Source organism: Magnolia sinica, chromosome 12, assembly GCF_029962835.1.
Source record: "Magnolia sinica isolate HGM2019 chromosome 12, MsV1, whole genome shotgun sequence".
Taxonomy (NCBI): Eukaryota; Viridiplantae; Streptophyta; class Magnoliopsida; order Magnoliales; family Magnoliaceae; genus Magnolia; species Magnolia sinica.
The window spans coordinates 13,083,201-13,103,842 of record NC_080584.1 but is presented as its reverse complement, the minus strand read 5'-3'; the positions used below and the strand labels follow the sequence as shown (position 1 = coordinate 13,103,842).

Below are 20,642 nucleotides of genomic sequence, written 5' to 3'. Positions count from 1 at the left end.
TATTGATGCAAGGATGAACATGATGAGGTCGATCACCGTCTTCCTGATCAAGGATAACTACTCCAAATCCACGGAGCTTGAGACTTCTCGAATCCATGAGGAAAGAAAGCAAGAAAACAGAAAATAGATTCTATAAAATTCGAAATTAATTAATGAATGCAATAAATGAGTTCACAACCCTTTAAATAGGGATACCAAGCAATGGGAGAGAAACCAGAAGCAAACTACAACTAAAACTCCTAGAATTCGCAACTTACTATAAATAGTAAATTTACTTTTTATAGTAAGTTTCATATGTGGCTTAACCACGTTATTCTCCTAATTATTCTAAGCACTTTTCATGTTGGACACAACTTCTAAAGTCCAACAGATGAAGAGTTATAATCAATCTAAAACTTACTATTTATAGTAAAAACGAAATTAAATATGGAATTCGACCGTCGATATGATGGAATTTTGTAAATCCAGCAGGTGGGCAACTCGCTTATGTCGAGTTGGTTAGCTAAAGTAGCTCGTCCTACCCCAAAATCATATATTTTTTGCCTGATAACTCATTTTGGATTGTGATATACGCCCGATCTAAGGTTCGACTGTACGGATCACTTCTGTCGTCAACCGGGCCTCTTCTGATCCATCTTGGCCTTGAAACTGTCTGCGACCCTCTCTACATTAGTCCCCTCCACTTCAGAAGAACTCGTCCTTCTTTGGTTCATGATACTCGGCCAGGTCTACAATGTTGAAAGTCCATGAGATCACCATGTCATCCAAAAGATCAACGATTTAAGCGTTGTCATTGATCTTTTAGATGATTGGGAATGGTGCAATCTTCTTATTCTTTAACTTTTTGTACATCCTGGTCGAAAATTTCACTTTGTGGAGATGGACCATAACGCGGTCACCCACCTCGAACACTTTTTATCGCCGATGCTTGTCCACTTGTTCCTTATACTTCTCGTTCAAGGCATGTAGTTTGATCTGCACTTCCGCATGGATGCCCATGATCCTGTCTGCCATATGTTCTACTACAATGCTTATGCCTAGGAGCTTGGCTAGAGGGACCAAGTTAAGTGTGTGGCGAGACACTCGTCCGTAAATAATCTGGAACAGTGATTTCCCTGTCGAGCAATTCACCATGTTGTTGAATGCAAACTCTGCTTGAGATAGGGTCAAATCCCACAGCTTTGGTTTTTTTCCTGAAATATAGCGAAGGAGGTTTCTCAACGTGCGATTCACAACCTCGGTCTGCCCATCAATCTGTAGGTGATAGGCGCTGCTGAATTGAAGTCATGTATTGAATTGAGTTCACAAAGTCCGCCAAAAGTGGCTAATGAATTTCGTGTCATGATCAGAAGTAATGGTCTTGGGGACTTCGTGTATCCGTACGACCTCCCTGAAGAATAGATTCGCCACGTGTGTTGCATCGAGGGTCTTCTTGCATGGGATAAAGTGCGACATCTTGGAGAAATGATCTACCACCATAAACACTGAATCCATGCTGCATTGTGTTCGTGGGAGACCAAGCACAAAGTCTATAGATAAATCTTCTTAAGGACCGTCAGGCACAGGTAACAGGGTATAAAGGCCCATATTCTGAGATTGCTACTTAAAAGTCTAACAAACATGACAACGTTGTACGGCTTTTCCCACATCACGTACCAATTTCAGACAATAATACCGCTCTTCTACAAGAGCTCGCATCTTGTCTCGCCCAAGGTGTCCACCAAGGCCACCTCCATATAGTTCCTAAATAATCTGCTCTCTCAGAGAACTTTGGGGGATGCACAATCGATTCCTTTTAAGGAGGAAACTATCATATATATGAAGGTCAGTAGGGTGACCTTCTTAGCACTTCATCAAAGAATCTGTGAAGTCCTTGTCCTTGACATACAGCTCCTTGAGACAGTCAAAGCCAACTACCTCGTTGCACATCATAACAAATAGTAATGCGCGACGGCTAAGTGCATCAACCACCTTGTTCTGCTGCCCTGACTTGTGCTTCAGAACGAACTTGAATTCCTGTGAAAATGCAACCCATCTTGCATGCACATGATACACGTTAGTCTGACTATTAATAAACTTTAATGCTTGATGGTCAGTGTATATGACAAACTCTCTTTGAATCAGCTAATCTCGCCAATGTCATAGCACCTGAACAACTGCGTACAACTCAAGCTCATACGTCGACCAATTCTTTCGAGCGTCGCTGAGCTTCTTGCTGTAGAAGGCTACCGGCCTGCCTTCCTGTGATAATACTCCTCCAATTCTGACATATGAAGCGTCACACTCAACCTCAAATAGCTTGTCAAAATTAAGAAGCACCAATACCGGTGTTGTAAACAAACGATACTTGATCCCATGAAAGCTCATGTCAGCTTCATCAGTCCACTGAAACGGTCCTTTTTGATGCAATCTATAATAGGCGTGACTATTGTGCTAAAATTTCACACAAATCGACGATAGAAGGTCGCCAACTCGTGAAAACTCCTCACCTCATGAATGTTTGTTGGGATCGGCCATTCCCTAATGGCTCGCACCTTTTTATCGTCCACTTATTATTATTATTATTATTATTATTATTGTAAAACACAATTAAACATAAAATGTTTTGGAAAACCTAATTATTAATTTTAACAAGATTTCTATTAAGATTAGTCCATGTTTCTTAAAAGAAGGGAAAAATAACTTTCTAATCATACCGAAAGTAGATTTGTTGATCGTTATTGTTGTTAATCTTCTAACACCAAGTCTCTCCCATATTTATCTTAGATAAAGATATATGAAATCTTCCATCTATATCCTGTTAGAAGCTAAATCAGACCAGAACCGTCTATATGACAAATCTTAGATAGGCAATATGGATAATGTAGACATGAGGGCATGTGGATGTGGCCCACCTTCTCTTCCTTCCTCACTCTTTTTACTCTAGGGAGCAGGGGACGTGTGAATGTCAAGCTCCCTAAACCCTCCCTTTGAGATATGATCTTATACGATAGACTAAGGTTTTAGGATAAACACACCATATGATACTTCACCACCTACAAACATCTAAGTACCCATGTAAAGGATATCTATTTACCTTCTTAATCTATGCACCCCAACCGCCAAATCCCTCCACTATCTGTAGTCACCATCCCTAAACAATTTCCATGCCACCCAATGTATAAATCAAATTATATCTTGACTATTAAATGTCCAAGCATGATTTAAAAATAATCAACAGTTAGAAATAAATGTTAACTATTGAAGAACCATGGCTAGGTAAATAGAAACCTCATGTTAAAATTGTGACACCAAAATCACTATGGGTTTATTCACTTTTTATTATCCCATATAACCCATGTTTCACATGCTAACAAAGCCCTAGTGTCAGTGGACCCTTGGATGGGTATTTTTGACATTTTTTTTCTTAAAAGAGTGGCTTTTAGAGTAACTTATGTTAGGATTAAGAGAGAGTTACAATTTATTTATTTATTTATTTTTGGTGTTTTAAGAGCCTCCAAGGAGAGAGAGCTAGGATTTTTTTTATGTAAGTTCTCTCCATCCATATAATATTCTTTGAACACTAGATTGATCGTCGCTTTGTTCCATGGTTTTTTTCCGCAAGGGTTTTCCACATAAAAATAGTGTGTTCTCTTGGTGGTTTCTTGGATTTTTTTTTTCATTTTCTCTTATTTATTTCAATCTGGATTAAGATGCGTCCGCGGGGCAAGTTCACAAACAAGTGGTATTGGAGTGAGGTTGGTTTGTTAGTTTGGATTTGAGATATGACATCAAGGGGATCAAATGTGAAGTTTAAGACAGAGAAATTCATGGGTAAAAAAAACTTTAAACTATGGAGATTGAAAATGAAAGCACTCCTAGATTAGCAAGGGTTGCAGTATGCACTCCTTTGGAAAGCGCATCGTCCTGAATCAATGAAAGAAGAAGATTGGGATGAACTGGATGAAAATGAAATTAGTACAAATCAATTGTGCTTGAACAATGAAATCATTTACAATGTCATAGATGAGACGACTACTACAGGTTTATCGGCAAAGTTAGAGAGTATTTAGATGAAGAAATCTCTCACCAATCGTCTATTTCTGAGGAGATAGTTTTATAATCTGAAAATGGCAAAAGGTTCGGATCTATCTGAACATATTAATAAGTTCAACAAAATGGTTCGCAAGTTGACGAGTATTGCGGTGAAGATCGAGGAGGAAGATAAAGTCCTAATTTTGTTGACATCTCTCCCCAAGTCGTTCAAGTATCTGGTTAATACTTTTTGTCATAGTAAGAATACTTTAGGCATCAAAGCCATTACCGAAGCCCTTCAGTCGAAGTGATTGCGATGGAAAAGTGGCAGTGAAGGTACCTCTATGGATGGGTTGCTTGCTCAAGGAAGATTATTTGAGCAAGATAAGGGAAAATCATCACCTTAGATGGAGATTAATTGGTCTACTAGAACTTAGGGTTAGGGTTTTAGGGGAAAACATTGATTCCTAAATCAAATCGAAGGAAACTTATGTAAGATTCAGAAAATCCATGTTGAGGGTCAAATACTACATATTAGACCCCAATTATTTTCTGGATTTACAAGCATGATGCCGGTTAATGACCTGATTTAATTGTATTTGTGATGCAGAGTATGTTTACGAGCATGGGCTGGAAAAGATGTTAAAAGCATGGATTTAAAGCTCAGGCATTACCAAGGGCAAGGCATGGACTCCAGGGGACAAAGATCGAAGAAATTACATGCCAGGGGTCCGAGAAAATTGAGAAACTGAAGCTCAAGTGGCCTGAAAGTCAGCCAGAATGCAAGATCACTGGGTTTCCATCATCTGTTTGGCTCGAAACTTTATACATGGATCGAGGACCAAGAACTAACCGTACACGTCAAATTTCAGCCATTGGATCCTCGTGAAAGTGGCTGAACTAACAGATCAGTTCATAAAATCCTGATTTGGGGCCCACCCGCTGTCCAGATATGCTTTAACTTCGGCCCCCACGGTTTAAATGAAATGGGGAACAAGATGGATGGTGTGGATTTCTCATAATCATTATACAGTGTACATAGTACACTTTTTGCACTAAGAGTGCATGGCAACAGGGACGTCTCTTCTTCAAAACAAACAGAACTATGTTTCTGGTATGAAACAGAGACTGCGGATGATCTCAGTGGGCCATCATCATGGTCCAAATGCTCAATCCGAGCCGTCCATCATGCAGAGGGGCTCGATTTAGCCAAACCCATGTTGATATTATATACCCATGCACCCATACATGCTGGTTTCAACGGTCACAAACGGACAGCCCTGCACTGATTGCAGCGTGATTACCACCTTTGGCCGCGTCCATAACATTCCAAAGCCGGACACATCCAGCTGAAATTTCGTTGTAAAGACAATTGACGCAGTGGATTTCGAAGATACCAAGTACGTGGACCCCACCAACTCTCATCAGAGCCTTCCGTTTCGGTCTCTGCTGCGGAAGCTTGAACAGGGACTTGCGGCGGATCTCTTTGGGCCAACACCGTGCATCAACGGTCAGATCTGAACCGTTTATGAGACTCAAACCGCTCCTCTCACTTAGGCCTAGGTGGATAGATTTCAGAATGCATCGGAGATCGGTTTTTGATCGTCCGAACGGAAGATAGACGGAGGAACTGTTTCAATTGATGGGCTGCACTAAACCTGAGAAAAAATACTCCTTCTCGACTGAAATTTCGAGAGGAATTCAATGGACGGGTCGGATTTCTCGTCTGACATCAATCCTGGGCCCACCGACTTCAACAGCGTAAGGTTTACGCATTACGCACGGCCAGACGCAAACGACTTTCGTGGGCCATTGTGCGATCGTATTGATGGTCGGATCCATGATCTGGACCGTACACATGTTACAACAGGTGGCCATAACCCTAGCCAAGATATCAGAATCAAGAGATGAATTGATTTCGCGCCGGAATTCTTCTCCAGAAGGTGAGTAGTTTCGCATGGCTCTTTCGCACATTACTGGGCTGCGTAAGGAAACTTTCACATGAAGTTCTTGGACTCGAGCCGACCTACGGCAGAGTATAAGAGGAGAAGCACGTGAGGAGGCCAGGGGATCGGAGGGAAGAAACGAGAAAGGGCAGGGATCTAAGGCTTGGGGCTGGACGTCTGGGAGCTGACCCGGTTCCTCTTCTTCTTCTTCTTTTTCTTGCTCTTCGTGTTCTTTTTACTTGGAATTTAGCCCAGCTCATGTGTGGCTAAACCTCTTAGCTAGGGCTAAGAGGTGAAGCCTGTAGCGAGATGGGAGATTCTGCTTTGTGCCTTTAATTCATAAACTAAATTTGATTTAGTTGATTATTAAAGGAATATTTTTCTTAGTCTTTAATGGTCTGTTGTGACTGAAATTACAATGGGTTTGCAATGGTTTTGAGTATTTTTTTTTCCCTTTTGATGTTTATGACGTCAGGAGGCCCTGTTGTTCACCATCGTCTCCTGGGCATGGTTGGATGATGATACCCTTCCTAACTTTCATGCATTATTGATTGGTTGGTAATTAGTTTAATTCTGTTGTTTGCTTTGTCTCCTGGGCATGGTTTGATGATGGAATCCATTCTAATTCATATACCTTTCACCTCTTGAAAACTATATCAAAGGAAGTCTAGTTAATTTCCATGATTTCTGAAGCAGGCATAAGATCTCCCTGATCCCTACAAGTAGATCCTCTAAATCCCTAGTTTTTCTTCCTCTGAATTTCTTAAGTTATTAGATAATTACTCAACAATCACTCCTTAAATTCTATTTGGTTTAGATTTCATCTTAGCCTAGTTCTAGATCTGGTTATTTTCAGATAACGTACAGGTTTCAGTCCCTGTGGATTCGACCTCGGTCTTACCGAGTTTATTACTACATCACAACCCTGCACTTGGGAGTGAACAAGTTTTTGGCTCAAAAAAATTTAACCTAGAGTTAGTAAAAAAACCTAAGACTATGAATTATGATAAGAGAGAATCCTAAATTCAATTGGACCGAAACAGTCCCCGTACCCATGATGTTTTATTTAAACCAACACGATTTAAATGATATTTAAACTCGCAAGTATACGAATCAGATGCAGATACGGTACGTATTACGAGATCGTTCCCACGAGGACTGGTCGTCACAATTCAAATCTATGATTCTCCTTAACTAATCCAACAAACAATGGAATGAATTACTAAGCACAATTTTATGAAAAACAATTAATTAAGAACAGGGAAGAAAATTCAATCAGAGAGAGAGCACTAGGACTTTCGAATCCACCCCTAATTATCCTAACCCTTGTTTTGTCTGTTAATTCACCTTGATCTAGATTGATACCACTTAAATAGAGAAAGCACAATCTGTATCCTTAATCAGGCATACAGACTGTCTAATTCCTTTAAGCAATGCCATGAATGACATATCCCATATCCTTGGTCGGGCATAAGGGATGTACAATTCATTAAAGCATCCTGTTTCTTCCTCTATAGGAAACCTGTTCCTGATCAGACACAAGCACCTATAATAAGCATCCAAACAACATCCATATATATACTTTGGTCAAGTTCATAGATGGAGAAGTATAGAATTTAAACCCATAAAGCCCACTTAAAGAAAGAAATAAATTAATTGAAATTCAAAGTAAATCAACCAATACAAGAGCTAATCAAATTAGGGGCTTCATCTCAGCCCTAGCTGAGAGATTAGTGACCCATAAAATTCATGAAAAATATTAAATAAAATTCATAAAAATTAAACACCAAACCAATCGATCTCTCTCTTCTTTCTTCTCTTTCTTCTCTTTCTTCTCTTCCTTGCTCCAGATCTGGAATCCCCTGGTTCTGAATGACTCTCCCACGTCCAAAACTCCCCTTCTATAGCTGCTGGATGGCTGGGGTCGGTGGCAGAGTCGTAGAAGGACTCGAAGTGTAATTTTTCGCAGCCGTGATCGGTGGGCCCCACAGAGGTATTTTATGGAAAATCCACCCCGTCCATTGGATTCAGAACGAAATTTCAGTAAAGAATGGGTGGTTTTGAAGGTCCATTAGTGCGGCCCAGAGAAGAAAATACAAAAAGATCAGTTTTGAACGTCCCGGGGCAGTCTACTTTTGGCCTCTGTACCGCACACGTGTGTACGCATGGGCGAGGAATGTCAACATGGTTTTGAAGCTTTCGAAGCCTTCTACACGATGGACGGATCAGATCTTCCATCTGATCGAAGATGGTGGGCCACAACCGCCCGAAAGTCAGTTTTTTCGCGGACGTGCGTAAGCCTTCGCACGTCCGGCGCTGCGATGCTCGGTGGGCCCCACATAAGCATTTTCGGGGAAATCCACCCCGTCCATTGGATAGAGGACGAGATTTCGTTCAAAGATGGATGGTTTTGAACTTGCGTGGACGCGGCCCAAAGAAGGAATCATGCTGTTTTCATTCTGGACGTCATGGGGCAGCTTGCTTGTGTCCTCTGTACCGAACACGTGTGCACGTATGGGAGTGGAACATCAGCATGGTTTTGTAGTTCTCGAACCCATCTACACGATGGACGGCTCGGATCGGCCGTACGTGTTACCGGTGGGGCCCACAGCGGTCTGTAAAAACGCCTTTCCGCCCGTTCGCGCCAGAAACGGGAGTTTCTGTTTTTGAAGGGATGAAGTCGGGTCAGCGCTGCTGACCGACTTATGCTCGTTCGGTGCACATGCAGTGCACATGTGCACCATGCACATGTCACCCAAGGTGGGGTCCACTGTGATGATTTCGAGAAATCCAATCCGTCCATCCTTTTTATCATATTATTTCCACCGTCAGGACCAAAATTGATGTATATCCAGATATCCAGCGGGCCCCACTTAATGAATTAAGGGGCTGATCTGGCCGTTAGACCACTTCCCGAGATCTTCAATGGCTGAAATTTAATATGTACGGTTAAATTATGGTCCCCATCACGTGTATGAAGTTTTGAGTTGATCGGATGGCGGGAAACATGTGATCTTGCATTCTGGACCCTTTTCGAACCCCTTTTGCCTTGCTTTCCTCAATCCCAGGCGTGTAAAATCTTCACTATTGGTTTTCTGGAGTCCATCCTGTGCTCTGGTAATTTTGGAGTGCCAAATCCATGTTCTTAACATCATCTTTCAGTTAACGCTCCTGACTTCATCCTGTAACAAAAATACAATTAAAATACTCCATTAAGCATTATCATATACGTAAAATCTGGTAATTACTGGGGTCTGATATGCAATATTTGACCCTGATCACAACCCCCAACCAGCATTTTGCTAGTCCCGAGCAAAGTATGCGAAAAATAATTTTAGAAATAAAAAATGATTCCTGTAACTCAAGTAACTTGTGAACAGACAGCTGAGATGTGAAAATTCTAAGATTCATGAATGGTAAGTAGAATTTTCTCCTGAAATCAAGCTCACAGTAAACTTCATAATCGAGTTCAACATATTAATCCATTAATTAGAACATTTCTGAACATCGAGCTCCATGAATGTAAAGTGTAGTCTCGACTTACAAACATTAAGAGATCCAATTGTCAATCTCATGATATCATTGGTAATTTGTGACAACCAAGCTTGAAACCAACACTTATCTCACAGATTAATTTTTAATTTTACCAGCCTTTGATTTTCTTTATGAGCATTAACGCAAATGAGGGGAATTAAATTCTTACCTATAGGGAGCAAACCGATGCCGAAAACTCGTCGCCTCATTTTTTTATAAGTCAAATATGGAGAATCAAATCTATACCTATAGGGAGCAAACCTATGGTGAAGATTATGTGACTTAGCCTTTTAATTCTTCTTTTTACCAAGTTAATCATTCAGTTAAAAACTTAATGTGCAAGCGAGATGTGATATGTAAAATCATGACTTAATCAATGTTCACAACGTCTAATCATGGATTAACAATTCAAAATTGACTGTGAAATCAAGCAGATGGCCGAATCTAAGAGTCATTAGTTACCAACATCAGGTATCTTATAATGTTAAAATCACAACTATCCTTCAAAGTCACTTTGAATTCAATAGAAATTCAGAAAATCTTTTAAAATTTTCACAAATTTTCCTCAGGACTAAGAAAATACTGATTAGGTACCCTAATCTCCCACCCCCAACCGAAAATCTACATTGTCCTCAATGTATTAGAAATAAACAAGTAATGCACATGGGACAACGAGAATAAAAGAGGAGTGATGAAAAGATAATACCTGGATGGAGAATCAAGAAGCTTTCTCAAAATTTGTGAAAAATTTCAACGTAAAAGCGAGTTAGCACAAGAGAGATCAACATAAGCAAAAATAACAAAAAGAAAAACAAAAGAAGATCCTACCTATACCACTTTCGCAGGTGCTCTCGATTGCATTTAGCGCATGCAACAAGCCTTTAAACCCCTAGGTTACCCCTAGTGGACGAGTTGTAGTCTCGTGAGGGTTTGCAGTAATGTTACCCACAAACATTGAAGTAACTAACTAAGAAAATTGAAAATGAATGAAATAAAAAGCAATACAATAAAGCAAAAGGCTGGGTTGCCTCCCATGAGCGCTAAGTTTAACGTCTTCAGCCAGACAAGAACGGACCATGAATGAAATAATCTTTATAACCAGGGTCCGCCAAAGAAATTACCTCAACACTTTCATTAACCGATCCCAGACAAGTGATGTGAGTTCCCATGAACTGTGCTATCTGAAGTAAGGCAACTGACACTGTCGTCAAATAATTTAAGGACTTCTGCTCGAACGACTTCTTCTATGTTAGGATCATGCTTCCTTTGCATGTTATGCGATATTACCACAGCATGATCCATCCATACAGTGGGGCATACTCCCTGGATTTTTTCTATCTTCCGTTCAATTGCTGCCTTATATGCTCTAAGAACATTAAGCAGCCTGCTCGCCTTTGTCTTCTCAGAGTTACAAACTGTGTTGTCAGGAAGAGTCTCAGAGGGATGAAGAGGTTCCACTTTCGCTCTCCATTTTTCAGTCTCCAATATAGGAGTAGAGTCGAGCAATGCATTGACTTCATGGATGGGACTATCAATGTCAAAATCCATGCCCGATTGTGCTAAGCAGGTCTCAAGAGGATCTTCAAAAGATGTACGGAAGGAGTCCTGCACAAGGCTCTCGATCATGTCCACTTCAAATATGTCATCCAAATCTGAGGATTGTTGTCCTGCATTAAAAACATTGAGTTTAATATTCATGTTACCAAAGGACAATTTCATAACTCCATTCCTGCAATTGATAATAGCATTAGATGTGGCCAAAAATGGACGACCCAAAATGACTGGGATCTGACTATGAAGATTCTGGACAGGCTGAGTATCTATAACTATGAAATCCACTGGAAAATAAAATTTATCAACTTGGATTAACACATCTTCAATAACACCCCGGGGCACCTTGACAGATCTATCGGCTAGTTGTAATGTTACCTTAGTCGGTTTCAACTCACCAAGTCCTAGCTGCTCATAAACCGAATATGGTAACAAATTGACGCTCGCCCCTAAATCAAGTAATGCCTTCCCGATCTTATGATCTCCTATGCCGCAAGAAATGGTGGGAGCTCCTGGATCCCTAAATTTAGGAGGGGTGTTATGTTGAATCATGGAGCTGAGCTGCTCCGCAAGGAAGACTTTCTTATGAACATTCTGCTTACGCTTTTGAGTGCATAAATCTTTAAGAAACTTAGCGTAAGCAGGGACTTGCTTGATAGCGTCAAGCAACGGGATGTTGACTTGCACTTTTTGAAACACATCCAAGATTTCATCAAAGTTATTTCTTTTCTTTATTGGTGCCAGACGTTGAGGAAAGGGTGCTTTGGGCACATAAGGTGGCACATTAGTGGCTCTTGGAGAGTCGAGAGCTTTTGGACTTTGGATGCATTGGTATGGCTCTCTGCTTCATCTTGATCTTCTGTTTTAGAATTTGATTCATCCCCAGGCATCTCTATTCTGTTATCAATCTGCTTGCCTGACCTAAGGGTAGTGATCGATTTGGCCTGTTCATGATATTGCCCTTGGTTGGAATTAGAGCCAATCTCATACCTGTCCCTTTGGATTAGCCTCGGGTTGGCTAGGGAACTTGCCCTTCTCTCTCTCACTCAATGTGGCAGCTAGTTGACCCATTTGTACTTCCAGCTTGGCAATGGATTGTGCATTTGCATGTAAGCTTTCCTGGTTGGCGGCAACGGCGCAAAAACTTGTTCACACCCCAAGTGTAGGGTTGTGATGTAGTAATAAACTCGGTAAGACCGAGGTCGAATCCACAGGGACTGAAACCTGTACGTTATCTGAAAATAACCAGATCTAGAACTAGGCTAAGATGAAATCTAAACCAAATAGAATTTAAGGAGTAATTGTGGAGTAATTATCTAATAACTTAAGAAATTCAGAGGAAGAAAAACTAGGGATTCAGAGGATCCACTTGTAGGGATCAGGGAGATCTTATGCCTGCTTCAGAAATCATGGAAATTAACTAGACTTCCTTTGATATAGTTTTCAAGAGGTGAAAGGTATATGAATTAGAATGGATTCCATCATCAAACCATGCCCAGGAGACAAAGCAAACAACAGAATTAAACTAATTACCAACCAATCAATAATGCATGAAAGTTAGGAAGGGTACCATCATCCAACCATGCCCAGGAGACGATGTGAACAACAGGGCCTCCTGACGTCATAAACATCAAAAGGAAAAAAAATACTCAAAGCCATTGTAAACCCATTGTAATTTCAGTCACAACAGACCATTAAAGACTAAGAAAAATATTCCTTTAATAATCAACTAAATCAAATTCAGTTTATGAATTAAAGGCACAAAGCAGAATCTCCCATCTCGCTACAGGCTTCACCTCTTAGCCCTAGCTAAGAGGTTTAGCCACACATGAATGGGCTAAAAATAAACAAAAGAAATATAAAGGAAAAGAAGAAAACCGGCTGCCTCTGTCTCTCTCTCACGTTCCAGCCACGTCCCAGCCTCTTCTGATGCCCAAAGCTTCCCTTTTCCAGATGCCTCCACGGCTGCTCATGTTCCAAAGATTGGATGATCCCACGTTCCAGCCGGCAGCCCTTTCAATCCCAGCATCTTAAACACACCCTGCATTACAAACGCGATTAAATCAGCCATTAAACGGTATTATGTTTGTAGATCCAAGTAATAACTAGGGTCTAATATGCAATATTTGACCCTCAACACCAACCAACCCCTTACGCTGGGTTGCGCAGCCCGAAATTGTGAAAAACCCCTGGATTGACGGTCGTTTCCCTATTTTAATTTCGTTTTTACTATAAATAGGGAGTATAATTATGTGTTAGTTCTTATGGGCAATGACCATGCCTATAAGATTATTGAAATTAGTTTGGTTTGCATCAGGATGTTTGATGGGGTGGAGCATACTCTAGCAGATGCGAGGCACTTTCCAGAATTGAAGAAGAATATTATCTCTTTAGGAAATCTAGATATAATTGGTTGCAATTTCATCAGTTATGATGATGTTTTGAGGATTTCAAATGGAGCTCTTACAATAATAAAGGCACAGTAGAGCGGTAATCTTTACCAGTTGATCAGAAATACTAGATCTAGTGGAGTTGTAGCATCTGTAGTAGATTCTACATTGGCATAGTTATGGCATGTGTGCATTGGCCACATGAACGAGCGGGATATGAAGGTACTTCTTAATCATAAGTTAATTCGTAGTTTTAAAATTTTTGATTTCGATATATGTGAGCATTACATATATGGAAAACAATCGAGGCTACATTTTAAAATCAAGAAACATGTCAGTAAATGGTAGCTTAATTACATGTATTCTGATATGTGGGGCTATTGCCCGTTATTTCTGGAGGTGGATCATGTTACTTTGTCACATTTATAAATGACTTCTCTAAGAAGGTTTGGATTTATATTTTAAAACATAAATCTAATGTGTTAGCCACTTTCAATATATAGAAAGCAATGATTGAAAAACATATAGGGCGAAAAGTGAAGTTTTTAGGATAAATAACAACGAAAAATTTACTTCAAGAGAATTTGATCAGTATTACGAGAATAAGGGAATAGTAGTCAGACGCAATACAGTGAGTCATACACCAGAGCAGAGTAGTATGGTAGAATGTATGAACGGACTCTATTTAAAAGGGCTTAGATTATCTCAAGAAATTATGTGTTAAGTAAAGAGCTTTTCGCTGAGGTTGTTTGTACAGCTTGTTATTTGGTGAATAAGTTTCCCTCTACAACTATTGATTATAAAATTTCTTAAGAAGTGTGGAGTAGTCAGACAGTTGATTACTTGGGTTTGAGGATTTTTTATTGTAATGTCTATCCTCATGTATTGTCTATTGAGAGAGATAAGCTGCACCAAAGAGAAAAAAATTGCACCTTTGTTGGCTATGGTGATAGGGTGAAAGGTTATAAATTATTATATTGTGCTTGATAGAAGATCATTATTAGTCGAGACATCAAATTTTATGAGGGTTCCTTCTTTCAGAAAGATGAGCGAAAGGAAACGAAAAATTCAGTTGTTTCTAAAAATTAACATGTTGTAGGCTCAATTATCCAGGACGTTTGAAATAAAAGATCTAGGGGCCATAAAGAGGATTCTTGGCTTTGATATACACAAGAATAGGTATAGGAGCAGGCTATGGTTGTCTCAGGAGGAGTATCTTAAGAAGGTTCTAGTCAAGTTCGAACTAAAAAAGGCAAAATTGGATAACACTCTCCATGTTGCTCACTTTTGACTTTCTTCAAAACTATGCCCTACATCAGATGAAGAAAAATGGTATATGTTTCGTATACCCTATTTGAGTACAGTTGGCAATCATATGTATGTCATGGTCTATATAAGACTGGATATTTCACATGCAGTTGGTGTTGTGAGTAGATACATTTCGAACCTCAGCAAGCAATATTGGGAAGCGATGAAATTGTTATTTCGGTATATATGTGTAACATCTCAAATTTTCATGGCCAGAGTTTATACTCGTGATGGAGAAAAATCGTGTGTTAATAATTAAATGAATTGAATGCTTTAAAAATTACACCATATTTTTTTTTTTTCATTTAGATCACATCTAGTTACATATCTTGAGAATAAAATCTATTGTACTTATTATTTCATCAAAGTAAAAGAATTCAATGAATTATTAAATGCCCTCTCAATGGGAGCAGATTACATTATCGAGTTTGCAGTGGAATATAAAACTAAATCATAAAACTATCTTCTTATTTTTTCAGTATAATCTTCTATAAAGAGATAGTCCTCTAGGTCTTCAATCTGTGTATCACTTGTATCATCTATATAGTTGGAGAAGGTCAACACCCTACTAATAATGATGGTTATCCTTTAAGATTAACAATAATTTAAGAGATTCATAAAAGTAATATAAGGGTTCTGATACGTCTCGTACTCCACCACTACAAGTGGTATCAGTATGCGCAACGATTGTATATATGAATGCATACTGGCAAAGTGTATGCAGCTCATCATACATAGTGATCATTATAATGTAGAATACAATTTATAGAAAATCCGACTTGCCTTGCATCCCATAACTACGAAGATTCACCGGTGTGTCCAACGCTACCGTGGATTTATATGAACACTTCGAAGCGGCACAACACATGAGTCAGATGAATTACGTGACATGATTTATTCCTGGACCGACTATTTGCGACATCCAATCTCGGAAGTGATGTAACATGCATTACGAATTACTAACATCGATTTATGCACTACTACCCAAACCCATGGAATTACGCGTCGACCAAGAGGGTCACTACCTTGTGTAGTTGAGTATGTTTTGAGTATTATGATGAGATCTAGAATTAAATTTTTGAAAATTTAGAACTTGATTGGCTGAGGAAAACATTGGATAAATTTTATTAATGAATTGATTGGTAGAAAGTTTGAACATCAATTGAGCCTAGCTCATAAATCACACTTAACTCATTTTTTGTGAAGAGAACTTGAATTCCTAACTTTAACATTTGTATTACTAAAAAGTGCTAGGAACCAAGTTTGGAGATCCTTATCTACCTTAAAAATAATGGAAAAGAGAAAATACCTAGCTAAAAATAGTGAGATCGACAAAAAATGTTGTATAAGAAGTGTTTCAATGAAAAGCATCTATGAAAAGACTGGATAAATGTGAAAGTTGTCAATATAAAATCGAAAATATGAAAAAGTAAGTGAAAATGAAATAGGTTCGAAATCATTACTTGTGTTGATCTATTCGCTTTGAAGTAATAAACATGGCTAACATTACAACTAAAGTTAACAACTACTTGATTATTGATACTTGTTATTACGACCGATTATACTAAGGAATGTAAACAACTGATAATGATAATGATAATGTTAATTAAGGAGCACAAAATAATTGAAAAATAAATTTGATTTGGTTTGATTGGTATGAGACAACTTCTTCTACTAACTTCTTTCATTATTTATAGCATTAAATCGATCATCTATATGCTTCTCACATCTTGACAGTTATCATAATCATTTTAGCACTACTTGCCTTCCTTGTCACTTGTCTTGATAACCGCTCTGACACATTGACCTTTCGCTCAACCACCCTCACTTAATGGATGACATGACGCTACTTGACATGTTAAAGCATGACCTAGCAGGTTCACCAATATTTATTTGTTATTTCTCTACGTTTTATCACTCGAATCTCTCTCTCTCTCTCTCTCTCTCTCTCTCTCTCTCTCTCTCTCTCTCTCTCTTCTTGGGACAATCTTTCATCCCATCACAACCATTGATTTGCAAAATGGAAATCAACCATTGACATAGAATGTGGTAATTATACATTCCTAGCATGGTTGGACCATAAGAAGGCCAAATGAAAGTGGAAGTAGTCCATCAAATCCAAGCCAGTTCTATGTAGGGCATAATGTAATTGGGCCCTAGGTGCATCCAGTTCAACGAAATTTAATTCGGATATGAAGAAATTGTCGTTTGTAGTGTGAACAGTAAATCCACTATGACTTTTGATTCGATTATCATTACGGGATGCACAAGCTATCAATCTTTATCGTAATGGCCGATCCACAATTAACTGACCCATTAAGTGGGTCGCATGCATCCATTTCATGAGAAAACACACAATTTCAGTTTAAAAACAAAATTTTAGAAAAAATATTATTTTTAATAATTTCAATTTTTGTCATATTTCCTTATTTTAAAAGTAGATTTTCATCTTTTTTAGAAATGACTTGTAATCATGCTAGGACTCCTCTAATAATGTTTATCTGGACTTTATATTTTTTGCAAATTAGGTTTTAGACAAGTTTTACTATTTTGGGTAACTTTTGTTAGGACTAGAATTTTGCTATTTTTGCTAGTTACAAATTAGGATTTTATTTTTCTTTATAATGATATAATGGAGAAATCATACATATTAGACATTATTCAATAAAAATATTTGAGTTTTATCTTGGTCCTTTTTATTTATTTTTTTTGCCTTGTGGATTGGAGAATGATATTGAATACCTACTATTGAAACCACCACGCCATTGTCATGTGACCCACCGTAATGTTTTTGAGAAATCCACTACCTCCGTCAGTTTTTCCATCTCATTTTAACCAGTGTGTCCAAATACAGTGAAGATCAAATACCCAGGTAGGCCACACAATTAGAAAAAAGTATTGTTAACCCCACCTTGGAAGGTAGGAGCTCAAAAAATCAAAGTGTCCCACCATAATGTTTCGAGAAATCCACCCTACCCACCATTTTTATTGGCTCATTTTAAGCTGTGGTCCCAAATATAAGGTAGATCCACCACTCAAGTGGGTCATGCTAATTGAAACAGTGGTATTGAACCTCTCCTTTTGAAATAGTCATGAGGTTCACATTTAATTGCTTTTTGAAATGTGCACCTGTACACCTTTTTCTTCATGTGATCTTATGCGGTAGGAATTACCTAATAACCAGTTTGAATGGCATATAATCATATATAGCGGGCCTTAGAAATATTTCAATGGTGGTCATTGAATCTCCATCTTTTCCTTCAGTGTAGCTCAGTTAAGCCTTTGATTTACCTCGTCTTTGGGTTCACTTCCTCACATGACAGGGTAAAATAAATGTACATATGAGATTTCTGAGAAACATCATGATGGCCCTGGGCACGTGGAGTTAGGTTTAACCAACAATCCACGTCCCGCAAGGTCAAGGGTACTAACGTGTTTTCTCAAGCCCTTACCGCAGACCCACTTGGATAGATGTGTTGTATATCCATGCCGTCCATCCATTTTTCCAGCTCATTTCTGAGCATAAGCATAAAAATAATGCAGATCCAACTCTGAATTTGACCACCCCACAGGAAACATGATAATTGAACGCTTGCCATTAAAAAATTCTTGGGGGCCACAAAAGTTTTGGATCAAGCTGATATTTGTATTTTTCCTTTCATTTTGGTCTACCTGATGCTATCAATGCAATATGTTAGATGGAAAATAATCATTACAGTGGGCATTAGGAAATTTTCAACCGTGGCGTTCAATGACCACTGTTTCCTGTGGTGAGCCGCCTGAGATTTGGATTGGCTTATTTTTGGGCCAGTACATAAAATGATCTGGAAAATTGGATGGACAGAGTAGATATATAACCCATACATTATGGTGGGCTCCACTTTCACCGCATTGCTGGATTGGGGGTTTCAATAACCCAACGTCAGGTGTTTTACCGAACATACTTGCCAAACATGTTTATCTCCTAATTAAGTTGAAGCCAAGGTAAGTTACTGTTGGAATAAGTAACTTATTTAAAGTAACTTATCATCCAAACGTGACTTAAATAAATGCAAAACATGTATCAAATACCAACAACCAAACCGCCTGGGTCTAAATATGTTGTCTTATATACATGCACATATATTTATGCATGTATGGAGAGATCGGATGCGGTCAACCTCGAAACGCATAAGCTCAAAGGTTCACAGGGTGAGATGCTTTCATTCGCGGGTGATAACTTTTGGCTGCTGGAAGTTACACTAGTCGATGCTGTCAAAGTGCCGTCACTCATGAAACTGCTTGTAAAATTGGGTGGCAAATCAGTTAAGTAGCCTGGCTTTGACGTGACGGTGCTCACTTCAATGTCTCCCTGCAGCATGGCCACCACCCGTGACATGGGCGGCCGTAGTGATGGTGATGCCTGGATACATAGAAGACCAATGCCGATCATCCGAGCTGCCTCTTCTGCATCAAAGTTGGATAGTGTTGGATCAACCAGTTCCAATGCACAGTTGTTTTCATGGAGATGCCAAGCCTACAAGGTCATAGAATGGATTGGATACAACCAAAAACATTAACGAAAAAATTTTTTTAAAGGAAAAAGAAAAAAAGAAATGAGAAATGAGATGTGGGTCACTTATGCTGATGCCCCACCATCTAGAATCTTGATGATCTGGCCCACAAATCTCCATATATATATATATATATATATATATATATATATATGAAAATTTTATTAAATGAGGGAAGGATCATTACACATTCGGGTGGGACCCCACAAAAAGGTTGGGGGCCAACCTATCATGTAAACCATATACAAAAGCAACAGGGAGCACAAGCCTATGGAAGAAACAATACAGTGACCATATTGGAAATCTGGCCCAAAAATCTGGCTGGACGGCCTATCACGTGGACCAACTTGTATGTTGAATACAGCCTGTTGGTAATTTTCTTTTAAATGTCCATTTTATCTTTCTGGGCACAAGGGTGGCCTACCTGATGAGTGGACAGACCACATTTTCAGGCCATGGAAGTTTGTGATGAGATCCACCTGATGAATGGTGTGAATATTGCATAGGTGCCGCCCTTTTGGCATGGATATGCAATTTTGTGCTTCTCACAATCCGAAAAACAACTGAGAATCCATTACCAATTTGGAAAGTTCCGAAACAACCACGTGCTTCTGAATTTCTGATGGTTGTTTCAGAATCAATCTCAAGCAAATCGAGATTGATTGCCGCTACGTACAAAACAATAAGGTGGATGCTTAAACATGAAAAATGAAGAATTTCAGTGTGCAAAAAGAGAACAGAGTCAAACATGCTACCCGCTGAATGATCCAGAGATCGGGACTGTTGATTGTCACCCAAACGAGGAGAATGCCGTGAGACTGGGGATAGCAGTGGGAGAGTGCTATTCCTGACTTTAGGTGGTTCTCGTGTTCTCTCTTGTTTCTTGTACTTCTAGTGATGGGTTTGCTAATACCTTTTAGAAGGACTCTAATCGACCATCCTAATTGTCAGATCAATACTCCTAACCGTCTTACAAAATAAGCAACATTAATAATAGCAGTACTAATACAAATCAAACTGTTTTTAGAAGTTTGATTAACAAGCCGATCTGGGGATTACTAGGATCTCCACCATGGACAGCTAGGTTCAGGAGGGCTTCATGGCCATCAATCCAAGTCCGCAACAGAGAAATTTACTAATTCACAAGCTAAGTTGGGAATGCTTGAGTTCCACTCTCCACCTTGAAAGGCTATTGTTTAACTTAGTAGAAATTGTTAATGGATTGCTAATTGTTATTCTATATTTCAAGATTTTGGAATTTTACAGCATCTATATATATATATATATATATGTGTGTGTGTGTGTGTGTGTGTGTGTGTGTGTGTGAAAATTTTATTAAATGAGGG

General features: G+C 39.0%; 1 protein-coding gene across 50 annotated transcripts in view; it reads right to left on the bottom strand.

The window, feature by feature from the left end:
* Window positions 1–18,766: 18,766 nt before the first annotated feature.
* The window catches only part of LOC131220940 (probable LRR receptor-like serine/threonine-protein kinase At1g56130), a 149,207-nt gene continuing 147,331 nt past the window's right edge, over window positions 18,767–20,642 (bottom strand). For 49 of the 50 annotated variants that reach the window (XM_058215904.1, XM_058215907.1, XM_058215906.1 and 46 more), the window contains one exon: window positions 18,767–19,259. In XM_058215904.1, the coding sequence (XP_058071887.1) occupies window positions 18,870–19,259 (390 nt within the window). In that variant the 3' untranslated portion in view covers window positions 18,767–18,869. The remainder of the gene's footprint in view (window positions 19,260–20,642) is intronic. The other variant, XM_058215956.1, reaches the window with a different exon arrangement.